At 38.9% G+C, this 16566-nt stretch overlaps 2 protein-coding genes across 3 annotated transcripts; both read left to right on the top strand.

Moving 5' to 3' along the window:
- The first annotated feature begins 6643 nt into the window (after positions 1 to 6643).
- Positions 6644 to 8247, top strand: LOC103976068 (transcription factor MYB61). Its single transcript, XM_009391252.3, has 3 exons — positions 6644 to 6970; positions 7052 to 7181; positions 7243 to 8247. Exons 1-3 carry the CDS (start codon positions 6838 to 6840, stop codon positions 8123 to 8125), a joined length of 1146 nt encoding a protein of 381 aa, XP_009389527.2. The 5' UTR covers positions 6644 to 6837; the 3' UTR covers positions 8126 to 8247.
- Positions 8248 to 13190: 4943 nt separating this feature from the next.
- LOC135582340 (uncharacterized protein C24B11.05-like) lies at positions 13191 to 15083 on the top strand. Of its 2 annotated transcripts, none has more exons than XM_065094636.1 (8): positions 13191 to 13281; positions 13487 to 13541; positions 13625 to 13690; positions 13822 to 13919; positions 13986 to 14111; positions 14196 to 14510; positions 14590 to 14655; positions 14770 to 15083. In XM_065094636.1, the coding sequence occupies exons 2-8, from the start codon at positions 13496 to 13498 to the stop codon at positions 14920 to 14922; spliced, it is 870 nt and encodes a 289-aa protein (XP_064950708.1). In that variant the 5' UTR covers positions 13191 to 13281; positions 13487 to 13495; the 3' UTR covers positions 14923 to 15083. The 2 variants fall into 2 exon arrangements, with proteins under 2 accessions (XP_064950708.1, XP_064950707.1); XM_065094635.1 differs by having other exon boundaries at positions 13194 to 13281; positions 13481 to 13541.
- The last annotated feature ends 1483 nt before the right edge of the window (positions 15084 to 16566 follow it).

The following is a 16566-nucleotide window of genomic DNA, read 5'->3' as shown; positions in this document are numbered from 1 at the left end:
GTCATATTGAACCCAAGAACACTCAGGGACATCAATTGCCGGGTGGCAGGTCCCGCCCTCCATGGCTCCGGTGTTTCTTGGGTATCTTGCACAGATGGACCTTGGCTGGGAGGCTGTCGCCGCCACTCTTATCCTCCCCTTGTGTTGGATTCGGCACATGATTATCTCCTCGGTCTCGGAGGAGCAGATCATCTCGAAAAAGTTGGGGTGCAAGCGGTACTCGTCCAGTATCCACTTCAGACCGAGGCTGCTATTCTTCTTTCTCGGATCACCGCTGTCCTTGAAGAATTTGAGGCTCCTCCGAGTCTCCGCGATCGCCGCCCTCCTATCTTAATGCGGTATGTCACGGGGCTTGCCGTTGGTGAGCTAGGTTCCACCGCGCATCTTCCGCTTCAACCTGTTATCCTTGGCTTTGGAGTTGGGCATGCGGACAAAGCAGGACACACCCGTGGAAAGGTAGCTGGAGCGGACCATCAATTCGTAGGGAGCTTTCTTGAACACCTCTATCTCAGGAATTGTAAATAGGAATCGATCAAAGATTATGTTTTATTTATATTTATTATATTCATTTTTGTTCGCTTAGTATCATTTTATAGTTGATCAACTATTGTTTATACACCAAAATCATGGATGTCTTCATCTAGGCAGCAGAATATATGGAAATGATGAACCTCTTCAGAAGCTGTTCGTGGCTGTAAGAAATGAACTCAATCTTGACCTTAAGAACATCGATACAGAGCAAGCAAAATGTTGGAAGCCACATCCTTCCCTCGTTAAGGTAATTATTACATAATTACGCCTAAGATGGCCCCGTTGAACTGGATTCGGATCTCCTCGTTCTCGAACAAGTTGGGATGGAGACGGCACTCGTGCACTATCCATTTCATACTGAGGCTCCTATCCTTCTTGTTCTTCTTTCTCGGGTCACCATTGTCCTTCAAGAACCCGAGACTCAGTTCATGTGATCGCCGTCGTTACGTCCATCTGAAGCTGATCATCAGTTCCCAGGGCGCTTTCTTACGTCCAGCTCGGGAATGCTAAAGCCCGAGGGGATTCCCAGTGGCGGATTACAGATCTTGTTGAGCAGGAAATGGCCGATCGACGCCTCGTTCGTCGGGGAAGGACAACGGTGACCCGAGAAAGAAGAACACGAAGGCAGGAGCCTCAGTATGAAATGGATAGTGCACGAGTGCCTTCTCCATCCCAACTTGTACGAGACCGAGGAGATCATCTTGTGGCGAATCCAGTACAACGGGAGGGGATCCGCAGACGACGACGGCCTCGCAGCGAAGGCCCCGCTTGTGTGTGGCAGATACCATGGATGGCGGAACGTACCACCCAGCGCATGGAAATTGACGTGCCTGAGCGTTCTTGTGTTCGATATGGCACCGGAGCTATAGAAGAGAGCCATGGACGGCAGCACCCGCGACCACGTATGATGTAAGAAGCGTGGACTTGGGATGAGATACTCGCACCTACTTTGGACCATGACTTGATCTAATCCAACAGGAAGGAAATTGGATCTAACTCATGTTCATTGTAGTTGAATTGGATTCGGATTAAGGATTCGTTATTAAAAAGATATAAGTTTATTTAACTCGAGCAAAATATTTGCTGTCAGAGCAGAAAACCAAATGAATAATATGATATCGCGAGACATTATGGTACACTTTTGTAAAGCAATTATTTGAAACATAATTAAAATTCAAGTAAATCCTATATGAAGTCTGCGTTACAGAAAAAATGATAAATTTATAAATAAATATTGTATAATAACTTATTCCTAAACAAAGGGTCAACGGCCCCTATAATCAACACCCTCCTCCCTCCCCCAATTCGTTTCGTTCACTTCAAAGCATTCAGACACTCGGAGTACTTGACCTTCTGCCTTTCCCATTTCAAGCCTAATTGAAGGTTCAGATACTCATCTTCTTCTACAAGAAACTTTGGCCGTTCATTAGTTCCATCACCATTGCTGATGTTGGTAGAATAAACTTCCTCCTCTAGTGAAGGTTGGTCATTCATTGAAGTGATTGGATCCTTTGAGACAAGTCCCTCGTGAATATATTAGGGAGACCTTCAACATTCCGATTGAATTTAAGTGCAGTCACGAGGATTGTGAGATCGCACTTGAACTAACTCGATTCCTAAACTTATACTGTTACGATATGAATAGATATATGTAGGGAAGTACAGCCACGGATCTAAAAGATTAAGGCCCAAGAACGTATGACCCGAATCCGCTCAGTCCATAGGATCATCACGTTGGCATGTGGTGTCCTTTCTGACCCCGGCTCGCGTTGAGATTAGTGCAGAAGAGGGAATCGCGACAGATTCCAGCGAAGCATCCCGCTAAACGCGCCTGCGGCCGCGTGTTTGTACTAGACGTTGGTTAAGCCGAGGAATAAAAAGATTCCACATGGCAAGCGCCGTCGGGAATCTTTTATTGTACAGATGGCCGAAGAACACTGGACCAGGCGAACAACGACGACGACGCCGCCGCTAGATGGGGTCGCACCAGGCTGTCACGACAGCGAGGCGGCGGGGACCCCAAAAGGGAACGCAGACAAGAGAATCGTTATCGTTTTTGTATTTGGCGAACCCGGAAAAAATGCCTAGAAATTTTCAGCGCCAACTGCCAAAAATTTCAACAGAACATTCTTAATTACATAAAAATATCATTTTACTTTTATCTTTGCTTCTATCATCATGCATCCTGTGAGACTCGTCCCTACCTCCACGGCTCTTGTTAACTTTAATTGGACTCACCTCTATGCATCTCACTCTCGTTGTTCTTATTTGCGATAACAGAAATGAATATAGTTGCCCAAACTCATGTCTCTTTATCTTATCAAATTCATCTTTGCGTGTCTCGTCCTTATCGTCCTTATCCATAATATATGTGACCAATGATGAAGGCGCAAGCAAAAGAATTACGAGCGAGGAAGAATGAGGCACAAGGATCGATGTCGCCTCCGCCCTTGGTTGCCTCCATCGTCACTTTGGTGAAAGATATTGTAGATGAAGACGAAGGCAGGTAGATGATGGACAACGATTCTAGACTAAAATGGTGGTCGATAAAGATATTCTCATTATTTTAATAAAAGATACTTTATGAGAAATTTTAAAAGTTAGGACGCTAATTAAAATTTTTTTAAAATATTTTTTTTTCAGAAATTCATCATTTTCCATTTATCCTTGCAAATTGAAGTCCAATGTGCCTATTTCTACAAAAATATAAATATCTGTAAATTCTTATATTAATTGACTGTCATTTGATTACTAATCAATTCTTTAATCAGATAAGATATCTTCTAAGAACTGACAAAATTTCGAGAGATTTATATTTTATATAATTTTTAACCTGAAATTACTATTATTAGCCTAGTGAAAAAGAATTAATCTTAATATTTTAGATGGATATATGGATGTGTTTTAACATTTGAATACTAAACACTATTTCCACACTTAAATCCCAAAAAATCACCATGTCCTCCTGAACTACCGTGCTCGTGGCTTCCGTTGGGTCCCTCATCTCCTCACCAGGGACCACCTCCTTTACTAACGGCCCCGAGTGCCCTTTTCCTAACGTACTCCCCTCACGTGTGTTTTGCATCCACAGAACGGTGTCCACGTGAGCTCATTTATCCTACCTTCTTTGAAAAGTAATAATAGCAACAACAATCAATTTGAACTACACACATACAAAGGTTGCAGCTCAAGTGGTTGATGCAATCTAGCGACCTACCCAGTGCTGCGAAGATGATCCTACGGGCGGTCAATCGATGAGGTGGGAGGTTATGTCACTTTGATGCGTAATATACAGTTGGAGAATGATCGATCAGATGCATGTCATGGCGGAGTTTTAATTACGAAAAAGAGGATGTAGTTCTCAAGTCATTTTCCCAAACTTCTTTTAATTAAATTATTAGATATATTGATGCATGCATTTTTCATGGCTTGCATGGACGTCGACGACCGTAGTGTAGAAGGTGAGCAGTGGGCGTGGATGTGTCCAAGAGAAATCGACACGAACCATGGCATGAGATCGCAATTACGTTGGTTACTGAGACGTGCATGTTACCTTGAAAAGGACGAGGACGTGATTGATGGTCGCCTCTAGTCGAGTGGCCTTCTGCCACACACTGTCACAATCACATAGATTAAACTCCTAGTGTGTCCTCAGACGATGGATGTCAATCTTAAGATCTACAAATCGGATTTCAAGTAACGCTAAATATTCCCTTCAATCTATAGAGGATAGCTTTCGTTTACAGCTCTTCTTCTTCTTCTTCTTCGAAGAGTGATCGGAATAAGGTATTGCTCAAGGGTGGCGTAAACTGAAAGGAACCGATCAAAGAGACTGAGACTGCTGCAATCATATATGGATGCCCTTCCCACCTAATCCGCCGGCATTGTTGGGTGCAGTGTACTTTATTCTGAAGGGAACATTACCTTAAAAAAGGTGGGGGAAGGACCAATTCATTTCCTTTGACAACCCAACAAGACACAGCAGTAGGTCACTCATCTCCAGTCCCCCCTTCCTGAAGCCAGGCATAGAGAGAAGGAGCACATTCCACACCCAATAATTAAGTTCCGTCCCCATCTCTATCCTCCATTTATTTTGCTTAGGAGATAAGTCCCAGAGAAGGCCACGGACATTTGTGGTGGAGGTAGATAAATGGAGGACTCAGTCGGTCATGGCCATGGCTGTGGTTGTGTACAGACATGTGCTTGGTAGGGTAGTGCAGGCATTGAAGGTCAGCTTGTCCCAAGAAAATGAGGACCACCTGTGGGTCAAATCCACTACATCATCAGCCAAATTAGCCACCACATCAGTTCAGCAAATCAACAACCTCTTCTTCTTCCATTCCTTTTCTTCCTTGCCTGTGAGTGAGAACTTCTGCAGGACCAGCTTCTGGTAGTAATCCAACTATGGGAGAGAAGAGTCGACAAGCAGTATAGAAATATATAGGGATGCTGTCACAAAGTCAAGAGTGTTCTTATCCACCGCCTTCTTCTTGCATAGGTATGATCTGTAGCTCAAGCCAGTATAGGACCTGACAAGTGATCCAAAGATGATTTCTTAGATTATCTCCAAATGGTTTGTGTTTATGTTCTAAATGATAATCTTTCATTATAAATGGAGAGTATTTGGCATTAACTTTGCTAGGTTGGCTTGTAATTGCACAACAATACATGATTCATGTACAGCTGAACATTAGGGGGGGGTCCATAACACTGGTTGGAAACAGGATGGATACAGTGTGATGATAGCCATAGAATGGAAGCAATGGCTTCCATCAATTGCAAGGGTGGTCCAACGTGACAACCACCACAAATATTAATCTGGTCCACATCATGAAATATCATCGAAGCAGCATTGGCATGTTTCGGTCTCTTTGTTTGACTGAGAATACATTGCAGAGTGTCATACGGAATGGTTCAATGTGTTGCAATGATTGGTAGCAAACAAAACCAAGTTGTAAATATGTTAATCCGAAAAAATCTATTTTCCAAGAAAAAAATCTCTCTAATGACCATATTTTTCATTTACCCTGTAAAAGAAATAGGAAATAATTTTAGTTGTTTTTAAATAAGGTTCATAGAGAATGAACTCTTGTTGAGAACATTCTTCAATTGTGATCTTTCTCACCAAGCAAAGCCACATACATGATTCAATACCTGTCATATGATCGACGATTATGATTCATTTACAATTCTTAATTTGATATGCTATGTAACATACAAATGTAATCTAATATTTAATATGTTCATACTTTTTTGATATAATTTTAGATGTTAATAAATATTCTATATTTCATAAAATATTCGCACTTATCGCCACCGACTGTATTGTTCCACACTTTTATGACAAAAAAAATTCAATGAAAATTCTTGTGACCAAATTCAAATTAAGCAAACTTTTATCTGCATAATGTAATGCATAATTTCCCCACTGTGGTACTTGCATGAAAATTAATCACACTTTCATGCACCATATAAGCTTTACTGCATGAAAATGATGCAGATTTTTTTGCAATCCAAGTTAATATCGTTCTGTGAAACTAACACTAGCACTAAAGATCAGTATGACTGCCCTCAGTGTGAGCAGATGTTAACATCAACCTATACATTGCCAGTCGATCACTATTCACAATGCATTCAGAGATGAAGTTGCTCCGAGAGAACGAGTAGTGGTAAAAGGAAGATGCTGTGTGTTCTGAACTGACATAGATGTTGCGTTCTTTCTGTTCGGCGATGGGGATTTCGGCAGTGACCATGAGTCCAGGGATGTTCCCACAAACCAGAACCTCTCTGCACCCTCTGACACAAAGATCTTGTGGAGATCGAACAGGGAATTCTATTTACTGGCCCTTTTGGGACAGAACAAAGTCAATACTGCAGTTTTGGCAAACAGGACTCGTGGACATTGATGTTTTACAGATGGAAGGAAACCTCATGGTCAAAGAGACGGTGTTGTCTTCCTACTTGTACTGCAGTGATCAGCATCAGAATATTTTAAGCTTCTTCGCTGGAAATATCAGACTCATGTCAGCCCCACCATGGCCACACCAAACATTGGTTCTGAGAAGGAGATAAGACGTGAGCATTTCAGACAATTCAACCCTCTTCTTGCCAACATTTAAACGAAGGAGAAGAAAAGGAAAGGAGAGGAGAGGAGAGGAAAGAGAAGAAGGCAACCTCGACTCAAATCCAACCACTTGACTGTGACTCGCCCTTCCTCTTCTTTTTTAGCTTGGCCCTTCACTTGATTCCGACGCCTCCTTCGGTGTTGCCGACACTTCCGCTGGCAGGCCTTTGTTCCTGGTAGGAATGGGGAGGCAATCATGCTGCTACAAGCAGAAGCTGAGGAAAGGCCTGTGGTCTCCTGAGGAAGATGAGAAGCTGATCAGGCATATAACCAAGTATGGCCATGGATGCTGGAGTTCAGTTCCTAAACAAGCAGGTAATGCATATACGCATTGCCAATTCAACCAAAATATGTCCTCTCCGCTGCCTCTTGTATTCATATGCGCAATCGTTTCAGGTCTTGAGAGGTGCGGAAAGAGCTGCAGGTTGAGGTGGATAAACTACCTGAGGCCTGATCTCAAGAGAGGGACGTTCTCAAAGCAGGAGGAGAGTCTCATAATTGAACTCCATGCAGTGCTCGGGAACAGGTAGAAGAACCCCCTGCAGATGGTCTTCTCTTTCTTGTTTCTGACTCCACAACCTCTGCAGATGGTCACAGATTGCATCACGTTTGCCAGGAAGGACCGACAACGAGATCAAGAACTTCTGGAACTCCTGCGTCAAGAAGAAGCTCAGGCAGAGTGGCATCGACCCCAACACTCACAAGCCGCTCGCAGAGATGGAAGACAAGACCTCTAACTCCGGTGATCTCAAAGCCCCCGCCACAACCTTGGAGAAAACCAAGCATTCGGTACACAAGCCGGCATCATCATCATCATCATCAGGCGAGAGCAGAACATGGAAGAATTCGGTGACGCCGACCAAAGGCTTCTTCCACGACCATGAGAGCTCATCGGCCTGCCACTTATCCCCTCTTCCACAGTCAGGCTTTGCCCCTGACTGCGCTCCTCTCTTCGAAATGAACCAGGAGTTAAATTGCAGCACGATATCCACAGTTCTGCTATCGGTTCCCAGCGGAAACATCTCAGCTTTGATGAGCCTGAAACCAAATATCGATCTTTTCCGTGATGAAATTGATGGTATTCAGTGCAGCAGTGATGTTTATTTGAGTAACAGTCGCCGGAGCAGCATGAACACTGGTAGCGTAATCGAGTTGCAAAGCAGCACCTCCTTCGACGGTGGCATCCTCCCTTTCTCGGAGCTGACGCCAGAAAAGAACGCCCACGTCCAGCTCGAACGGGAACACGAGGACCTCAAATGGTCAGAGTACCTTCAAGGAACCATTACGGCATCGGCAACAATCCAAAGCCAAAGTCATCCTCTGCAATATGACATCAAGACCGAAAGCCAATCTGTACTCGTTGGTCTGGGCACTTGGCAGCAGAATCAGCAAGGACAGCAGCAGTTGCAGTCCTCAAACATCTACGGTAAGGATTTCCATATGGTATCTGTAGGTTTCGGACAGGTTTAAATCGAGTCAAGAAAGGTAGAGATAGCGACTCTCTTCCAACTCTTAGAGCTCCTCTGTGTAATGGGTGTATAGACATGATGTTCAAGAGTGATAAGCCAAAGCTTGTTCTGGTTGAAGTTCCACACTTGTGCAAATTGAGTTTTCCTCTTTCAGTGATTTGCAAAACATGGATGAAATGCTCCTTTCTTCGACTAAGATTCCTAAGCTCACAAGTCACTGATGCAAATCCTAAACAACCTTTTGTTCCAGCAGCCAACATGGACTTGCATCGAGGCTACTACATCATGGTTTCTTGCTGTCTACCTTTTTTGTAGCTCATCTGACAGCTGCTTGCTTTCCTTCTACCTCATACAACTGCTTCCATCATTGTGAAGAAGAAGAAGAACATACCGCAGAAAGAATAGGATGGTGCCTTTACGTCTATCACTGGCCATAAGTTTTCGATTGAAACACCTTTTCCTTCAGGCATCATACGAAAGCACAAATTTCCCATGCTGTGCCAGTTTCATGTAACCTGTGGTAGGAATCACGAGATCAAGGATCTTGTGGTGCTGCAAAGTCTGGAATGGCACTCAGCTCCTGCGGCAGGAAGACACCATCCAAGGAATTAATCTGTGGATGTGAATCTCCTTAATTGGCTCCTCCTGATGCTGACACCTTGGTTGCAGAGTGGAAACGACGACACCTTTGTTTGCTTCCTCTTCTTATTCCTTCTTGTTCTGCCTTTTGATGTGTGAATTCTTCCAACACATGATGAACATGAGTAAGAAAGAAGACTCGACAGTTTTGCTGATCCAAAACTCGTAGGAGTCTTCCTTGGGACACAATTGAACTTTCTTAACCTGGCAGACTTGTTAGGGACAGGTCGGCATGCGAATTAATCCCTTGTTCGAGACTAATCGAGATCATAGAGTGTTGACTTGGATCAATAGTCGACAAGGAAAAAGACAATACCATTAGCGACATTCCCTTTGCCAGAAAAACATCATCATCAGTCGATTTTAAGCAAATTTACCAGTCTTGTGAATCTGCAAAACTAAAGTAGGATTGGGACTAATGTGAGACTGTCCTTTTATTAGAACAATCCATTTGTTGATTGCAGTTCAATACTTTCTATCCACAGTAAGATCAAATTCTCCACCATAAACACTCGGGAACCCCATAGCCTCTAAAAACATCGACTTCATAAATTCAAGAATATTTATCAATCCTAATATGTTTAAATGATTTTATGTTATTGATTGTTTTAAAAGACGACAAGTAAAGACTATCAAGCAGAATAGCTAATTGAGACATGAAGAGCAGAGAGGAACTTGTTCTGTCAAGGGAACCTCTCAAGAGAAAAAGCATCACTCCACAAGACAAAACATGATTGTGATATAATACTATAAATTACGTCAAATAAAAAACATCAAAGAATGACCGGTGTGTCAAGGAAAGCCGTGTCAGAAATGTAAAGAATGATTGTCCGAGGGAACAGCCCAAAGATCCATATATATTCTGTGAACCGTAAACGTCTCGTGGAAAAGAGAGACCATTTTCAAAAGAAACATGGTGACAAACTCACCTAATCAAAATTAACCCAAATACAACACCAGAGAGAGAATCCACCGTATTTGAGTAGAGGAACTAATGGTTTGTTCAATCTTCCTATCATGCTTGGAATTTGCCTGAGTTCTGGCTAATAATTTTTTTTTATTTATTATAAGTATAAAAATTATAATTATATTTTTATTATTAAAAAATTAATATTAAATAATGATAAATCAAGATTATGATTATGTACCTTTCGATGTCGTTCAAAAAATATTTATTTGATCTATAAATATATCATCGTATGATTCAACGAAAGTAGCGATATCAATCTGTTAGAAAAACTAGATTTGTCTTTTGATATATTCATATTTTTTCATAGGATCACTATAAGGATTGAAAAAAACACTAAAGAAGATATGAAAGGATTTGTAACCTCTCTTTTATATGTTATCATATCAAATGTTAATCTCTTGGAGGTCCCTAGGAGATTCCCCTCATCAATGTCATCTCGTAATGGATCTTATCGTAATTGGAATTTCTTTCTATTAATCTATATTCGTAATCAAAATTTAATTAGATTTATATCATATCTTACCTAATTAAATAAGATCACATAATCTAACATTCTTTCGCTTCATCCATTAATGGGTAAGTTATAAAAACTTAAAATCAAAATAAATAAATAAAAATGTATTTTAAAATAATTTTACTAAATTAGATTTTAAAAGTTTTTAAAAGTATTTTACACGTACATATGAATTTTATAAAATATACTAATAAGTCTAATAAATATAATACTATATTAAATTTTACTACCAATACAGATTGTATGTCATCAATATCATATTTTTTTCTATGTACTATAACACTAACTTTTCTAATATAGTACATAGTGATTTCTATAATTTATCTAGTTAAGAGAATCTCTTATCACATTCAACTATAATCCCTCGAGTGTCATAATACTAAGTCATAGTAAATTCTTTTATTAATATACTAATTAATGACTTATCAACATATTTAAATCTATCTTCTTTAGCACTCAAATATTTAGTTATAAACAGGAATGAAGTTTTTATATTGTTTACAATTGTCATTCTTATAAATATTAGATTGAACTTATTATATTTTTTTTAGCATTCATTTTATTAATTTGTTTCATAATATTTTTATTAGTTAAGTCTAATGACCTTTCAACAAGCAATGCGAAGCCAAGATCTTATACGCCTAGTATAAACTAAATATACTCTAACTATACTAAATAATTTGAACAAAAGTGTACATGGATATTAGAAGCATGAGAATGAAAGCAAATATTATTATAAAATATATAATAATACTAATGCTTTGAGTTTCTAAAATATGATGCTATTTATATTATTTATATTTTATTTTTAGGTGAAATATTGATATATCAAATGTTCACTTAAAATTATTTATGGATGAAATAGTATTACTATATCTAGGTATAAAATCTTAAACCGCAAGGATATCTAAAATAGTATCATCATACTTCATTGCATAATTATTTGAAGTAAATTCTTCTGGGATTATCTAAATCTCTTAATTATATATGCTATTATGAATATTATTTTTAATATTATTTAGGACTAATTTTTTAATATAATTTTATAAACTATTAGCTTATGCCACTTTGATGACTACAAGATCAATATAATAATATAAAATATAATTTAAAATATCATATTAATAACAAAATATATGTTGTAATTCATGTCCTAAAAGCATATATAATTCATGAACCACTTTGAAAGTTATCAGTTAGATAAAACTTAAATATATAAATCATAAATAATATTTATCAAATATATTTTAATTTAATTTATATACAATAGTTTAATAGTAATAAAATAATAATAATCATAATAATTATTAAACATTAATCAACCTAAAAGAAAAATCTAATCTGATAATTATAAACATGATTAAATATAAATTATGCCTTTATAAGAAAAATATATATTATTTTATAATTTTAAATAAATGTATGTGAATAACTATAAAAATATCTAAGAACAATAATTAAAATTTAATTATTACAAGCAAAAAAAAATAATCAACATGTCATATGAGAAAACTATAAAATAAAATCATAAATAAAAATTATTTTTAATTTTATAAATAACCTAAATAGGTTAATCAATTTTATTTAATTGGGCATCCCAAAATTAAGCTACCTAGATTAGACCCAATAGCCAAATTAATCAAAATTAGATTCAATCAAGAATCTAATTTAAAAATAAATAAATTAAAAATTAGGTTAAAATTGAGGTTCGATCAAAATTTGACTAAAGTAGATAAAAATGGTTAATTTTATAGCTAAGGAGAATATATTCAAAGTTTACCCATGTTACATCATCTGTAAGTAAGTGAGGAGCACGAAGGAATAGATTCAAAGATCACCCGCGTTACATCACCCATAAGTAGACGAGGAGCACGAAGGAATATATTCAAAGATCAGACATAATACATCATAAATTAATTTAGAAATAATATTAATTCGAGATTGAAATCATGATTTAAAAAATGAACAAATCTAGTCATAGATCTAAAATTCTTTTTATGATATAAGTTATTTTGATTTCAAAATATGCTTGTATCAATTATAAACATAAAAACTATAAATATGTTATAGAAAAAAATAATATCAACAACTTAAATAAAATAATGTTAGATCAAGATCCAGATTATATACCTTTCATTTCAATGTCATTCGAATAATCTATATTATCTAACTAAATAGATGACATAAGCAATCAATCTATATCTACGTTCGGTAAGCATTAACACTTTGTCTCTGTGAGTCCACAGGTCTGGACCAGATTACTGAAGCATAAGCAATCATGGGTATTGTTCATCCACAGGTCTGGACCAGATTACTGAAGCAACTTCTCAACACATCTGGCAATGTATTGTTCCTTCTGTTGTGCAACCTTACCACATACCCATGAACCACCAAGAAAAGCTGGTTTGAGTGGCCATCAGCCACCATCCTTCCATGCTTCTCACCAACCCTCCTTCCTCTTATCTAACTCGTTCTACAATATCTAATTTTCTATGCTGCTTTGTGTCTCATCAAAGCAGGCCACCACAAGAGAAAGCCAGCAATGCACTCCAAAGAAAGGCGAAATGCTTCATGCCTATCACTCTCTCGACAGAGGAATAAACCCCATCGTCCACTACACCCTGCAGAATCCTGCCACATGACCAGACTCTGGCAAGCAACTGCTCCCAAAATCCAAGAGGATGTCGGACGTCTGGCAACCAGTGGCCGAGCAGCATAAGAAATAAGGATATAGAATGGAATTTGGGGGTGTTTAGTGGTGCTATTTGCGTCTCTCTATGTGAGGAGGCACTTGGATCTGTGTAGGAAGGCATCAAGGATAAAAGAAAGAATATAAACTGCTTTATTCAAAGAACAGATAATAAATGCTTCCCTAACATTCCACTGGAATCATTGGAAGAGTCATATCCCATTAGCCACTAATCTGGCTTCCTGGATTTGTATAAATTGAGCCTTCCAGGAGATCACTCCAAGCAATCAGCTTCCCATATTCTTTCACTTGGTTTTCTTCATTTCGGGTCTTCCTTCTCAAGGGGTAACGTTTTAGCTCTTCATGTTCTTCATGTTTTGTTTTAGCTCTTCATGTTCTTCTTTGCAGTGAATCTCTCATGTCATCTCTTTTGTTTTCTTTTTTGAAGCTAATGATAATTTCAAGTTCTTAATTGTTTGAGCTTTGGCTTTGCGATAACATCTTTGTATGGGTTGTATTGCTCATTGATTCATATTTCTTCAAGGTATAGAATTTGAGGATGGAAACTGCTGTGAGTGAAGCCAAGTATGAGTGTCTGCTCTTCGGTAAGCTCAGACTTCGGACATAATTATATACGTGAATCCTTCTTTCATTAATGAAGTCTTACATTCACATGCACTAATGGTAGATATGGATGATACTTTATATCCCTTGAGTGGTGGCATCAATTTGGCTTGCCGCAAGAACATCGAAGGTAAACTTATCTGTGGCAGCAGTCTATTTCCTAATCGTTCATCTACCAATAATTAGTTACCATAGGTCATAAACATATCTAGACAACGAGTTATGACACGGATCTTAATGTTGAATTGTGCTTGACCACAGATTACATGCTGCACCATCTTCAAATAGAAGAAAGCCAAATCCCAAAAATGTGCTTGGAATTGTACAAAGAATACGGAACAACAATGGCTGGTCTTAAGGTACAAACTTCTACTTGATTAAGAACTCCGTTAAGATAGCCATCAATTTAAGCATTTCATCGACAGGCATTAGGTTTCGTCTTCGACAACGATGAATTCCATGCTTATGTTCATGGAAGATTGCCATATGAGACACTGAAACCGGATCCTTTGTTGAGGAATATGCTCCTTTCAATGCCACAACGAAAGATAGTAAGCAAATCCACTTACGAAGAGCAAAGATCTAATTTGTTTAGACATCTCATGCTACTGATTTCATTGATTCCAATCTCTCAGATCTTCACAAATGCAGACCAAGCCCATGCTGCGAAGGTTCTCAGCAGGCTTGGCTTAGAAGACTGCTTTGAAGGTGTCATATGCTTTGAGACGCTCAATCCACCACCAAAAACGACTGAACTTGATGATAAGCTCACAGCTACTCCAGCTTATAATCTACCAGATGATGTAAATAATCATGGATTCTATAGTGAAACCGACTCAATCACCAATACTGAAAGCAACACAACTCCCCATGAACGAATACTCTGCAAACCATCTGTGGAAGCCATGCAAACTGCAATTCGGATCGCAAACATCGATCCCAGGAGAACAGTTAGTCATAATTTAGTGATCGTCTTTTGATTTCAGACACAAATGAACATATACTGATCGAAGATTTTTCGGCACACAGGTCTTCTTCGATGACAGTGCAAGAAACATTGCAGCAGGAAAGGCAGCAGGCCTTCATACTGTTCTCGTAAGTCAAAGATCTCCCCGCAAAAGTTGAAGGACCGTGCAGTTTCTTCTCAAGGGGGTATTTATATGAATCTATTATCACATAAAATTGATGTCACATAATATATTGTTGCAGGTTGGGAGCTCAGTGGTCGTGCCAGGGGCTGATAATGCACTAGAGAGCATTCACAACATAAGAGAAGCATTGCCTGAGATCTGGCATGATGAAGGAGACGAGTTGAAACCAGTGCTTGAGACCACCTCTGTGGAAGCCATAGTCCTGGCTTAAACATCATTGCATATGTATTAAACGCAGTGGGGATGCTGACATTACAAATCCGTGTACCATTGATGAAGCTAAAATATATATATATATATATATATATATATGCAACTTTGTGCTAAATAATAATATAGTGGGGATGATTTATAAACCACTTTATCTGTTGACTCTTGTTGTGTCACTTTGAGAACCTCGTTGCCATGAACTAATGCTGATGTTAGGGTATAAACAATACGATCTGATATCAGAAACTTAATGTGGTTGGAGTACATGAAAGACAGATTTGTTAAAGGATCAAATGATGGTGCAGTGGACTAAAACATTTAGGGTTTCTCATTTATTTTAACATGCCCAAGCTGGAAGATGAGGGCAGAAGATAACAGACTGAAGGCAGTCCTGATTGTAGAGGCATCCATGAATGAGGCAAACTCTTCTGCACAAGGTTGACAGTGGTGGATTGTAGAGTTTAGTTGGTGTGCAGGTGCCATGGTCATCATCAGGTCACTGTTTCAGCTAGAACCTGTGCAAAGAGGTCTTGCGTCCCAAAAAGCTCAGAGCTTGTATACATGCCTTCCTTGGAAAGGAAGAGAGAACAAGCTCACCGAAAGAAACTTGCATCAATCTTGCCCATGTAGGACTAAGTTGATTTCTGTGGAGTACATGGGAGCAGCCTTTGGATAGATGCAATCTACAAAGCAAGGGGTCTGCAAGGAACAAATTCTAGGTTTCTTTTCCTGAAAATGACAGAGTGGTCCTTTTTGGTTGGCTAAATATTGGTGTCAGAAATGAATTGCTATCTCTGAGTGGCGCATTCAACATCAGAATAAGAGTGTAAATGAATCAGCACCCCCACCCTGTTTCTACTTGAAGCATGTATCACTGCACGTCACATGGAAATCCAGGTTGGAGAGCACAGTGCAGAAGCATGCATGACATAGTACCTATTCAGATATAATATATAGTGTACTTATATCTAAAACAAATACCTTTGCTACTGATGGAAAGAAGTGATATCTGAAGAAGGTTGGAAGCTGTTCACATCTGAACATAAAAAGGATTGTTATTAAGGTTAGATGCCATAAGGACCACATAAACGATGATAAGCTAAACTCCATAGTCCAAGCTGTACAGAGATTCTAAAGCCTGTGCAAGTATATAGAATTCCCAGGTTGCAGCAAACCAAGATGTACTCGCATCCACTGGTAGCAGAGACATCTCTGTGTGTGCATAGATTGTAGATTAAGATATTTGCATTTGGAACTCACTATCTAATTACAAAGTTGACCGCTAGATTGTTCTCTATATCAGTTATAAGATATGGCCTTCCAGAACATTAGATTGGGTTAGGTTTCATATCGAAAACTTGCATGAAAATTGCAGAGGGGAAGATAGTAGAATTGTGGGTGGTTTAAATCTCAAGTCACATTAAGTTGATTACCTAACGCAGACTCTGGACCACTTCCAATTGAAACAGTGGTTGATGCAAAGAAGCCCACAGCCATAAAGAGCTTCCACAGCAATCGGTACCAGGAGTGTCGCATGCTGTAAAGGATGTTCCCATCAACGCTTGTCACGTACCCATTCTCCATGCTGACTGATGGGCACACATGCACGAAAGCCGGAGAGAGCAAGAGAGAGAGAGAGAGAGGT

The sequence above is a fragment of the Musa acuminata genome, chromosome BXJ2-2 (assembly GCF_036884655.1).
Source record: "Musa acuminata AAA Group cultivar baxijiao chromosome BXJ2-2, Cavendish_Baxijiao_AAA, whole genome shotgun sequence".
In the NCBI taxonomy this organism is placed as follows: domain Eukaryota; kingdom Viridiplantae; phylum Streptophyta; class Magnoliopsida; order Zingiberales; family Musaceae; genus Musa; species Musa acuminata.
This window is presented reverse-complemented; position numbering and strand designations above follow the sequence as displayed.